Genomic DNA, 13,241 nt, shown 5'->3' on the forward strand with positions numbered 1-13,241 from the left:
CCCTTTTGGGTATCAACACCATGACATCACGGTTACCACTGATGCCTCTCTGTTGGGATGGGGGGCTTACTGTGGTGATGTGTCGGTGCAAGATGTCTGGTCTGACAGGGAAAAGACCCTCCATATCAATGTGCTTGAACTAAGGGCCATTCGTTTCGCACTTGTGTCTCTTACAGCACTGCTGAGAAATCGTCATGTCTTGGTGCAGACGGACAACACGACTGCCATGTACTACGTGAATCAGCAGGGGGGCACAGTGTCCATGGCCCTGTGCCGGGAAGCCACACTCACTTGGCAGTGGGCTATCAAGAACGGCGTGTCGCTCCGTGCTATACACGTGGCTGGGTCAGACAATGCCCGGGCAGATGCCCTCAGCAGGGCCCCTTTACTAGACCACGAGTGGGAACTGAACGGAGAGTGCATTGGGCCGATCTTCCGGATGTGGGGTCATCCAGTGATAGACGTGTTCGCCACTGCGGCGACCACCAAGGCCCACACGTTCTGTTCCAGGGCAGGGAGCGACCCCCTCTCTATTGGGGATGCCTTCCAGTTTACGTGGACGCAGGGCTTGCACTACATGTTTCCTCCATTCCCCTTGATTCCCAGGGTCCTGTGCAAGATAGAGGAGGACGGGACAGACTGCATCCTAGTGGCCCCCTTCTGGCCACGGCAGGTTTGGTTCCCGAAGCTCCTGCAGATGTCCCAACGGACGTATGTGAGTCTGCCCCCTCGGCAAGACCTTCTCCTAAACGGGAGCCTGGTCCACCACGATCCCAGGAAGCTGCACCTAACGGCTTGGCGGATCGTCCCTCCCCGATAGGCTTTACTGACGAGGTACAGAGGGTCCTCCTGAATGCTCGTCGGCCATCCACCAGGCGCGCTTATGCGGCCAAGTGGCGCAGGTTTGAGCTCTGGGCACTTGCCAGAGGAGTGGTGCCTGACAACAGTCCCTTGGGGGTTGTGTTCGAGTATTTGTGCCACTTGCGTGGCCTGGGCTTGAAGGCTTCCTCCCTCAAGGTCCACCTGGCAGCGATATCAGCTGCTCACACCCGAGTTGAGGGTGCTACGGTGTTTTCTCACCCACAATCCCGCCAGTTCCTTAAGGGCATGTACAATCTTTACCCACCTGTGTCTGCGCCAGTGCCTCAGTGGTCACTGTCCTTGGTGCTCTCACGTCTCATGTTGCCTCCATTTGAACCTATGGCTTCATGCCCCTTGGATATGCTATCCTACAAGGTAGCATTCTTGGTGGCCGTCACGTCGGCCAGAAGGGTCAGTGAACTGTCTGCACTGCGGTCTGACCCTCCCTTTCTTGTGTTTCATCCCAACAAGGTGGTCCTGCGTCCCTGCCTCGAGTTCCTGCCCAAGGTGGTGTCTGCCTTCCACCTCTCGCAGGATATCTCACTGCCTGCATTCTTTCCTCAACCTTCCTCTAAGGGCGAAAAGGCCCTCCATTCCCTAGACTTGAAGAGGGCCCTAGCCTATTACCTGGATAGGACGAAGGGATTCCGCTCCAGTCCTCACCTGTTTGTATGTTTTGGGGCCAAGGACAAGGGTAACAGGGCTTCCTCACAAACCCTGTCTAGGTGGATTGTGGCGGCCATTAGCAAGGCCTATTCCCTGGCAGGGGTGGCTTGCCCGCTCCATGTCAGAGCCCACTCCACGCGGTCCCAAGCATCCTCTTCGGCACTCCTCAGGGGGGTGCCCCTGGTTAACATTTGTAAAGCAGCCACATGGTCCTCTGCAGACACCTTTGTCAGGCATGACGCCGTTGATGTCAATGCGGAGCAGGATGTATCTGTGGCCAAGGCTGTCTTACACTCCCTTTTTTCCTGAGGGAGTTTTGGAATGACTTTCTTGCTGGGTACCCTTGAGTGACAGTGTGTATATATGTACCTGGGGGTGTGTATATATGTAAATATTGAATATTTATGTGTCCTTACACAGTTTTTTACATAGATGGATATATGCATATCTATTTATTGTTGTTCTTGTTTGTTCAATAAAATTGTGTTGGACTTCACCCCCGCCTTCCTTATTGTGTGAAGCTTGGTACACTCCCATGTGTGGAGGCACAGAAGAACGAAGATGAAAACAGGGTTAACATACCTGTAACTTATGTTCATCGAGTTCTTCTGTGCTGACACACAACCCTCCCTCCTACCCCGCTGTGAACTCCAATGCACAATACTGTGATGGCTGTAACGGATATTGGTGTTTTTAAGGTGTTATGGCTGAAGTGTGTTGGTCAAGCGGCGGCAAAGGAGAACTGAGGGAAGGGGCCGTTGGTCGCTGTAGGATCACGTGACCGTTTGGGCGGGAAGACGGTCGCTGAGGCGCGCGACAAACGGCCCCTTCGGAGCCTTGGAAGCTCTAGAAAATTCTCCGGCGGCTGGCCTGCGCCTGCGCAGTCCCATGTGTGTCAGCACAGAAGAACTCGATGAACATAAGTTACAGGTATGTTAACCCTGTTTTCTCACCTGTCCAGAGTATAAATCCTATACCTGAAAAAATCCCTAATTAAATTATTCAGAGGCAGCACATTTCAGGTAATAGATGCTTGAGTGGGCTAGTGGCTCAGTGATAGAGCATCTGCCCCAGGTCCAACCTCTAGTTGAAAGGACAAGGCGGGTGGGTGACGTGGAAGATGTCCGCCTGAGATCCTGGAGAGCCATTGCCGGTCTGAGTAGACAATAGTGGCCTTGATGGACCGATGGTCTGCTTCAGTAGTACAAGTACAACAACCAGGGTCACAAAAATTAATAATGCAAGGTTGATATAAATTTTTGTATTAAATCCAAAGTGCAACAGTGCAGAGGTGCAGTATATATCAAATAAAATTTAAAGTGCATATATATACAAGAAGAGGTAGTCTATCAGGTAGACAATAAATATATTTCTATATACAATAAATATTCTGGTGGTGGGAGAGTGTAGACAGATGGAAGAATGCACACAGGAAATGTCCATATGTCCAAGAGTGGAAAAAGGGACGTGTCCAAAGACACCTAGCCGACGGGCTACAGCTTGCTATTTCCAATTCCCGTTTCGGTCTTTCTTCATCCTGGGCTAGACTCTATGGATGTCCACTGGTACCTGGTAACTATCGGTGTACTTGGAACTGCAATGGTGTGTGGAGTGAGGGGAGATGCCAGTGGACATCCATAGAGTCTAGCCCAGGATGAAGAAAGACCGAAACGGGAATTGGAAATAGCAAGCTGTAGCCCGTCGGCTAGGTGTCTTTGGACACGTCCCTTTTTCCACTCTTGGACATATGGACATTTCCTGTGTGCATTCTTCCATCTGTCTACACTCTCCCACCACCAGAATATTTATTGTATATAGAAATATATTTATTGTCTACCTGATAGACTACCTCTTCTTGTATATATATGCACTTTAAATTTTGTTTGATATATACTGCACCTCTGCACTGTTGCACTTTGGATTTAATACAAAAATTTATATCAACCTTGCATTATTAATTTTTGTGACCCTGGTTGTTGTACTTGTGTTGTCTGTATAGCCAGGGGGTTCCTTTTGTTGGTTTGCTGCTTCAGTAGTAGGCAGCTTCAAGGGTTCCTGCTCAGGAGGACTTGCAGGGTAGTGCTGTTGCTTTGACACCTTGCATATGAGTTTCCTGGAAGTATCTGGTTGCTTGCTGTTGAAATGCTGGATTAGATGGACCTTTTATCTGATCCACTAGGGCTCTTCTCCTGTTTTCATATTAGTTTCTGCTTGGCTAGACTTGTACATCTTTGGAAGTGGAACGTGGAGTGGGACACCACCACCACCACCACCATCACTCACAAGCAGGACAGTCAAGCAACAGCCTTTCCTCCTACGTTCTACTAAGCCTTTCTTCTTACAGGCGGTGTTACCTCTGAATAGTAGTACCATTTCATGACTCTGGGCAGGGGCTATCTTGATTTTATTGTCTGCATAGGAAAATATCATGCAGGAAATAGCACTCAGCCACAGGCGTATTTGGAGCACTTAAGAGGTTGATGTACCAAGTAAAGACTGGTGGCAGCTTCCAGTCAGGGTTGGGTGTGGACAAGACCTTCCATTCAGAAGCACATGACAGTTTAGATGTCATGAATGTTGGCTTCTTCTCATGACCAGTTTTGTACATACAAAAAAGTTCACTTCTCCATGAAATCATTCTTCTCTGTTGGGTTGGATCCAATGGTTCCCTTCTATTGGAGGAAGAAGGCTTTATTTACTCAGTGATACGCTTCGAAAACCAACATTCAGAATCCCCATAGTCTTTCTCTCCGAATGGGACCCAAAGTCCCATTTGGTCTCTCCTCCATTTTAACCTCACAACCTTGTGAGGTAGGTTAGGTTGAGAGTATTTGATGAGCCTGAGGTCACTCAGCAAGCTTCCATAGCAGAGTAAGGATTCGAACTAGTTAATCTTTTAACTAGTTTTAACATTCTGTTTTTGCAATGCCCTTCTCTCTCTCTCTCTCTCTCTCTCTCTCTCTCTCTCTCTCTCTCTCTCTCTCTCTCTCTCTCTGTCTCACACACACACACACACACACACACACACGGAGTTAGATTTCTCTGTAAACTTCCCTAAATAGTCCTCTGGTATGAACTCCGCTGTGGCAGCGTTCCTAAGTAATACCAAACAAATGGTCATTGTCTCTGCGCTTTTCATTCCCACCCACACAGTGTTTTATTGGTCTGCTCTGTCACAGTCGTTCATAGCTGGCATGGAATTTGTTTCTTTTGGCGTGGTTGTGTAGGATGCTTATTTGTGTTCCAGGCAGAAGAATCCTCACTAAGGATGGATGTGGATTACGCCAGTGAAGAGCCTTTAAAATCAACTACTGCGAGTCAACAAAGCCTGGATGTAAGTATTAATGTGGCCTCTAGGTGGCGGTGATGCCATATAAAAAGCTTTATGTTCTAGTCGCTTGCCGGAAGGTTCTTTGAGGCGGAGATTATAAGCATCCTAATAGAATTCAGTCCTGTATTATTTATCTGGCTGTAATAAAAACCAGCAAACGGAAAGAAAGAAAGTTACATTCTGGATGGTAGAGTAACTCAGAAAAGGAGTATACCCAAGGAAATGACTGTGAATAAAAATGTATTCGAAAAGTATATATTAAATTGTATACAGTACGTTCAGTGACATAAAAAGTACCAAATTATTTTACACAATTACCAAGTAACATAGAAGCATAAGAAAAAATATGATGACCCAGGGCTCTGTGTTTAAAAAATGATTGGAAACTAGGAGGGGAAAGCTGCTTGAAGCTTTCAGTTGACCAAGTAAAAATAGGAAGATTGTAGATCATTGGAAAGTTTAAAAAATGATGTAATAAGAAGCTCTGCAAAGTCCCAACAACAGAACAGCACAGTAAAGAAGCCCTTTCTGTTGCTCGGTGCCGGGGCTATTTCCGAGAACGACAATGGGCTTTTCTTCACAGTTAACTTATTCCTGATTCTCTTATCAATCTTTTATTTTTTAAATTTATGTTGGTTATAGTCTGCGTTTCTCACAGAGGCTCAAGGTGGATTACACTGTGTAAGTCAAATAAGGTCAATTTCTGCAAAACCATAAGGATAGCAGAAATTTGAAAATGAGCAGAAATCCAACACAAAGCTGGAAAAAAAACGCTGAAACAAAGCATAAGCAGATCAATATGACATATTAAACAACGTGGAACTATCTAGTAGGAGCATATTTGCAGCAACAGTCAGAGGCAATACACAGGCAATACACACTAGTATACTTATCCATTACCAAATAATTTCCTGATAGCATAGCATATTACCTGTGCTGGAATGCCCTCCTGCATAATTCAGGTGTGCAGAAACTCAAGGAAGTAGGAGCTTTCCTCCTCTTTTCAGGCAGGCCATTCCATAAGTTGGGGGCCACCACAGAAGAGGCACGTATTTGAGCAGCTATTGAAGAAGGCCCTGTTCAGCATGGTGGAGCACAAGGAGAGAGGCAGTCCTGTACAAGCGTCAGTTATTCCATATGTTGGCTCTCCCTTTGCATTTTTACAGTTTGGGTTTATTTTCTTCCTCACAAGCCTTAAATAATCAGGATTTGCAAGTGAGGGCGATGTCATCAGTAGTATCATTGGTGATACCACAGCACCACACCCCTTTTTATTTTTTGCACATGCTTACGTTGACATATTGATGTAAGTCTTGAATTTTTAAAAAAAGAACGAAAACGAACACGCTGCTTGTCTTTGCATGGGTAAGTCTCTTTAAGGAGAGCAACTCCACCACCCATCTGTAAGTCCTTGGTCCAAACCAGAGCTCCCTGCCTGGGCCAACCCAGAGTGAGGAAGCAAAGTGGAGATGGAGCCTGGAGCAGCAGTGGCTATATCCCTTTCAAACCACACTACCTTTTTCTGGTGCCAGAAGTGGCCACCCCCAACTACCCTGGGACACCAGAACTTTTGCCGTTTTTTTTTTTAATTATCACTTTCATATACTTATATCAATATATAGTTGAAATAATAGATGCAACAGGTTCTCTGAATTCCTAGCTTTCATATTTAAAAAAAAGGCTCTAGTTCTTTCCCTTGCAGAGATATAAGGGAAAAGACATATCTCTGCAAGGTAAAAGGCTAGACTTATTTTTTATTTTTATTTTTAAATTAAAGCATGGAATTCAGAGAACCTGCTGCTTCTATTATTACAATGGTATGTTAATATAGTGATATGAAAGTGATAATTTTAAAAAATGTTTGAAAACGAAACCGGAGGGGGGGGGAGTGGTTCGACAATGACGCATGTCCAGTCATCAAAAAGTATGTTGGAGTTGGGTGCAACAAAAAGCCCCATAAGAAACATTATGCACAAGGAACAAAAATGATTCAAAACCAGCTTTAAAAAAAAGACATGGGGAAAAAGTGGTTTAAAAAAAACGGGGGGAAAGCCAGGGGGGAAAAAAGTATGTATGCTATAAACTGCCTCAAGCACCAAATATAGTGGAGAATTGGCATATAAGTTACATAAATAAAATGAAAACTAAAGACCAAAAAAAAGTATGTGGAAATTGGGATAAACTGAAGCAGTATGGGGCCAGATCCACTGAAAAATCCCAGTATGGAAAACCCTTACGTATGAGGAAGTCAGATTTTTCCCATGCTTCACAGAGAGGGAACTACAGGCCCCCAGCCAATGGTATCAATTCATATTTGACACCTAATTGGACTTTCTGTAAGACTAAAGTGTGATCGCATTGCCAGACTTTATTTTATATTGATATAAATGATTTTATTGAACTATATTTTATTGTTAATAAGAAGTATTACCTCGAAAGAGTTACCAATATATACATTTCTATATATAACTTACCTAATTATCAATGTGTATAACGTATGTAGATATAAATATATAGAGAGAGGGTTTTTTTGTTATCTTTCTCTTCTTAGTGTATTTTGTATTATGTATTATTGTTCTCGACATAATCGTCTTTTTCCCCCAACATCCTTGTAAACTTGTGAGTTATTCAATAAAATTTCAAAAAAATAAATAAATTCCCCCATGGTTGGGCTAGTCTGTAAAGAATAAGATAGCCCACAAGAACTTAGAAAACAGACCTTGGCCATCTCAGGTGTAAAGGAAACCAGGAAGATAAATGAAAGCTGCCACTTGATGTTTCTATCTGCACAAGGAAAATCAATATACATGATATGTGACACTCATACCAGTGAATTAATTTTAGACTGCATTGGTATTCTGTGGCCCCCTGGCCCCTCCCCTTCTGTTTAGAGATGGGGGGATTTGGCAACCCTGAAAATCAACGGGGTTATGACAGCCAAAATTGAAGGAAGAAATAGAGCAATATAATGGTGTTGAAAACTGTACCTAGATTACTGGGGGAAATGGCTATAATTTAAGGCAGGACTTGACAGATTCCAGACGCAAGGTTGCTATGGCGTCACAAAGTTTCATCGTAGTACCTAGCCATGATTTCATTACACTATGTCTTGGCAATACTTAGTGGAAGTATGAACTTTATTTGTCATATCACATCAGAATATGTTTTGTTTGTGTGACATAAAAGTTCATGTTTTTGTCATTGATTGGTTATGTTGTGTCAGTGGTGCTTGAGGAATTCATTTCTCAACCAGTTGTTTTCTGTCCTGGCTCTAGCATTCAATGAAACAGCTTTTCAGAAGAATAATGAATTTATGAGAAATTGGGGAGAACTTAGGTTAGGGTTAGATGTTAGCATTTGGTTGTAGAGACGACAAGAAAAGTTACTCATTATTTATTTACTAAACTGCTATTTTCATAGCTTTAATAAAATTATGAGAAACTGTGAAGAGTTTAGATATGGTTTCGTGATAGCAACAATGAGAAAGTATGGTTTATTAAAATACAAAACACTGAAGGCTGAAACATGACCCTGGTTCTCAATTTTTGGTCTGGCTCCTAAAGCCAAAGAAAATTTGTCAAGGCTGTTTTAAGCCCCTGGAAATTCACAACTGGAAGGTAATTAGGTAGCTCTGTTTCTTTCCCCAGGATGGCTTATTCATAAACTCTTATTGATCCTTCTCAGTGATATAAGAGGCTTACTACATACATACATATTTAATTTTTCTTTCTGGCTGCACACTTTGTCATGTATACGTAGAGAATGTATTGTGGCTAGGAGTGTACACAGGAAAAAAAATGGCAAATTTGGGTTGGTAATACCAAACTGGAAAAAAAATTAGGCATTTTCCAAATGTTGAATTAATTCTCCAGTTTGGTTCAGTAATACAAAGCAAACTAGGTAAAATTTGACCATTATTTCCTATGGGAAACTCAGTTCGGGTATATCCAGTGGAAGTCTTCCAGGTGCAGCAAGTCTTAACACAGGCAGCAGCAGCCAGGAATCCACTAACTGAGCAGCAGGATCCAGTCGCATTCCAAAGCAACCAGACCACAGAGAGAGAGAGAGCCAACAGTCAGCAGCAATCCAGGCAGTGACTCTGTCAGGTGTTCCAGTTGAAGTAACTTTATTAGAGATCCATTCAGTACAAGGTACTCAGACAGTGGAATTGGCAGAAGTGACATATGTGGGACTAGCAATGTTAGTTATAAGGAATCTTCCCGCCGTGGGAAAGAGGACTGTTAATGGGGGGGGGGGGGGTTGGAGTGAGACATTGTTTTAGAGTAGACAGTGAGAAAGATGAACTTATCTTTGGTTCTCAAAAAGGATACATTTTGAGCCAGTTTCAGCTGGCAGTCAAGGGCACTGGCTCACCGGAGTGAGAAAGGGAAAGTAAACATTTGCAAGATAACCTGCTGGCATTTCAGCAAAGAACTTCCCATGCTCTCAGAGATCAGAGGCAGAGCCCATATACATTCATGGCAGATATGCAGAAGGCATATATGACAGTCTCTCAATCTCCAGGCCAGAACAAAATGGAGGCTGACTGAGGCAAGTTTGTCTAATTTAATTCCTTGCAGCAGTTTTAAAAAGGCACTCCTTGAGAATCCCATTGGCCAGAGAAGGAGAGCTCCTGCAAGGATTGGACACTTACTCCTCCCTCCCTTTCCCCCCTTTCCCCGCCCTTCTGCCTCTACCTCACTCTCTCCTCCCTTCTCCCCCCTTTCATCTGGTCAACAAAGGCAGAGCATAGTGTATCTTTGCTGTTCCTTAGCAAAAGAAAAGCAAGGAACAGCCCAGCCGTGATTTCTGAAGTTTACCGAATTGTACTGAATAAATTTAGTTAACTTAATTTTATTACCAAATCTGATTCAGTAATACCTTTTAAGTTTGGTAATACTGAATTTTACTGAATCAGGTAAAATTAGGTATTTTAACCAAATACCAAACCCAAATTGTACACCCCTAGCTTGATGGTAACTTGATGCCCAGTGCACCCAGTGCTCCTACCTCCCTTTTATCCCCTTCTTCCTTTTACCAACTCTGTCCCCCATGACCCCAGCTTCCTGTTCCTAGCGCGATTCCCACCACCCGTACTAACCATGCCCAGAGGAGCTGGCTTCTGCCCTCAGTCCTTCCTCCCTTGCTCAGGTCTGGCCCACTTTCTAGCTGGCCGCCCTCACTGATTCTGCTGCCGTGGCCCAGGAATGCAGAGCCAGCTGTCCCGCCTCCCTTTGCATCCCGGGGGCAGGGGCGCCCTTGTCCCTACCTGCTGCGTGTCCGTGGGGCCCACCCCAGTGCTTTCTGTGGGGACGGCGCCAGTTCGGGCCGTGCCAGTCTGCCTGCCACTGCTGGCCACCCCGCTGCCATGGTGGCCTGCCCTGGAGCTCCACCCTGCCCCCAGTGCCTCATCCTGGCCATGTCTGCTGCAACTGCTGTGCCTGCTGGGGTGAGTGTTGCCGCCTCACCCAGTGTCCCGTCAGCCCACCATTGCCTCCCTCTTCTCAGCCTTAGCTCCATCTGGGGCCGTCAGGTGAACCACGGGGTCTCTGGCTTCTTTGTTGGTGGGGAAAGCCAGGGAGTCCGACCCCTGACAGCATATGTCTTGTTTTTAGAATTAGTTAATTGCCATTCTGCTAACTTCAGCAGGACAGTTTGGATATTTGCAGAAGAGGGCGATATAGATACTTGGAATGGTGAATGGAAGAATGAATGAATACCGTGGGGCTTAGAAGCTAGAGAGATGTGGTACAGGGAACAGCTGTGTATTATGATCATGCTTGGTAGAGAAGAAGAACCATCATGTAGGGCTGGAAAACTAGTTATTCTAAGAATGTGTAACTTGCTGAATATAGAATTTCTTCGGTAACAAACCTTTGGGATTGTAACTCCTGTATTCCATAAATAATTTTATGGTTCCAGGAGAAGCACAAATGACCTTTTCTATAGTGATTTTAATTTAGAGGAACATTAATATAGAGAGGAAGGAGAGAAGATGCTTAATTATTATAGTCCCCCTGAAATTAGCACCAGAGCGGCTGTAAAGCTGTAGGAAAGACATTTCTTCATTTCTGTTATATTTCACCCATGATTCAGTGTGATACAAAAAATGAGAAAGGTGCATCCTTATGACACAGGGCTGTTGTCATCGGACAGCCACTTGACTGAGCTGTGGATGAGGCACATGGACGCACATAGGGTGTGTCCGTGGAGGGTGTGCTTTGAACAGTAACAGAAGCCCACGAAGTCTGTAAATTCAAGAACCCATGAGAATACTTTTTGTTATTCTATGCCTTTGATCTAAGTCATAAGCCTATTAACTATTTATTTGCCTATTATATTTTTTTCATCCCCACAGATATGACAGGTACACTGTAACTATGTACCAGTGTAGTCCTATGAAGAATTACTCCAGGCTAAGTTTGTTGATTTTCATGGGATTAGACTGGAGTAACTTTGTATAGGATTGCATGGTATGAATAGTTCCAGATGGGGGAAAGTGCTGTTAGTGTTCCTCCTACTGTCCCTCCATTGCTGTATTCAGTACGTGCACACATGTGAGCATGCTGTATGCATACACAGATACATACTCCTCAGTCTAAGGGGCCTAACTATGCATTACAGAGTGATCAAGTCACATGTCTGGCTCTTCCACGAGGACTTTGTTGCAAATTTGAATCAGGCCCCCACACGCCTGGGATCTGAGTTTCCAGTGGGGAACTCACAATGCTTGTCTGATTGAAAATCATAGGCAAGACCTGAACACAACCCGAGGACTCTGTAATGTGTAATTGAGCACAAGTTTAGATTGTAGCCAACTTCTCATTTGCCTATGTTAAGTGCCATGCATGCTGATGGCAGATGGTATATTTCTACAGACTTGCTCTAATCACTTTCCTCTCCCACCTGTATGCCTGCCTGTATTTTATATTTCTAGAACCATGTAGTATTGCCTTTTCTTAAGTTCTTGCAGGTGGTATTGAAAGAACTGTGCAATCGCTTATTAAAAGAGTGCTTGTGTTGCCCAAAGAGTAGCCCCCCACCACCACCACATGATAAACTGCTCTGAAACAGATGGGACTTTCAAAAGCTTGGGTGTGTGCTGTTTGAACAAAGCCTTGGTCATGCCTAAAGTAAGTCTTTAGATCTCATCCTGTGGACGCAAAGGATGATAATCATCTGATTTGTAACTCATACATAAGCATTGCACAGACTTGGCACTTCCTAAAGATTTACTGTGCTGTAATTAAACTCCAGCTCCAATAGAGTATGATTCATGTCTGATCCATAGAGCTACAAATGAAGCTAGAAACAGGCCTCCAGACTGAAGTCATGTTATTAAAAATCTAATAAAAATAGATTTGACCAATGGGGGAGGGGGTTAAAAACACATTGAAGGCTATTAACCAGGAGTTCCCAGCAGCAAGCCTCTCTTGCCTTCAGTCTGGCATCTGCACAGATGAGATACTGAACAGAGACTGTTTCAGCACAAACAGAGAGGGCCCTCGAATGTAAACATTTGAGCAGCTGGCAGCAAAGATTAGCAAAGCTTCAGTGGGAGGGGAGTCATAGTGATCAGCGGCGCCATTAAATTTAACTAAAGCCAAATCACACCCCTGTTCAAATATGAGGGATATGGTTCCAAAAGACTACCAACTGAGTTTAAGGATATTGGCAATTACAATGGTGTGTTGCGGAGGGGCCGTTAAAAAAAGTTGGCTGGCATTCTCTTACAGTTACCTTCATACCCTTTTGTTAATTCAGGTGGGGGAATTTAACGTAAGTGATCCTAGCCACCCCGATTCAAATTTCAAAGATGGAATGTTCATGCCCCCTTGCTGTGTAAGTCACTTGCACCGACTAATAGTGTTTCAACCTCAGTTGTAACAAGGTTATTATTTTTTTTAATATTGGCCAGTGCCGCATGTTCCAGTTCTATAGCCATTTCAGTTGGTTAGATCCCTGTTTCATTTGGTTAGATCCCAAGCTTATAATTCATTTGAATATTGGGAGCAGGCTGTGCATGACTTTTCGTCATTAATTGAAGGGGTATTCTTGTGTGTGTCAGTCATATATTTATGATGAAATATTTGGAATGTTAAAGCAACCTTTCACATTTAACATCTATTTCTTTTTATTTATTAAAATATTTATATCCTGCCTTTCAGTTATGGAGGCTCAAAGTGACCTACAAAAAGACTTTAAGCGAGTACGCAGTAGTATAGTCTATAGCCCCTGTCCCTTAACCAAAGGATCTATCTGAACCATTTCCTTACAGTATGGCCCTCCTACCTGTGTAAAAAAGCCCTCCTAAATAATTCAGTTTTGCATCATTCGCAGAAAGCCAGGAGACAGGGAGCCCTTCTAACCTCATGTGACAAAC

General features: G+C 44.0%; 1 protein-coding gene across 3 annotated transcripts in view; it reads left to right on the forward strand.

Annotated features, from left to right (window-relative positions):
* Positions 1-13,241, forward strand: part of COBL (cordon-bleu WH2 repeat protein) — a 238,094-nt gene that overhangs the window by 105,485 nt on the left and 119,368 nt on the right. For all 3 annotated transcript variants that reach the window (XM_054990870.1, XM_054990871.1, XM_054990872.1), the window contains one exon: positions 4,775-4,861. In XM_054990870.1, coding sequence (XP_054846845.1) covers positions 4,775-4,861 — 87 coding nt within the window. The remainder of the gene's footprint in view (positions 1-4,774; positions 4,862-13,241) is intronic.

The sequence above is a fragment of the Eublepharis macularius genome, chromosome 11 (genome assembly GCF_028583425.1).
Source record: "Eublepharis macularius isolate TG4126 chromosome 11, MPM_Emac_v1.0, whole genome shotgun sequence".
NCBI classification, from domain to species: Eukaryota; Metazoa; Chordata; class Lepidosauria; order Squamata; family Eublepharidae; genus Eublepharis; species Eublepharis macularius.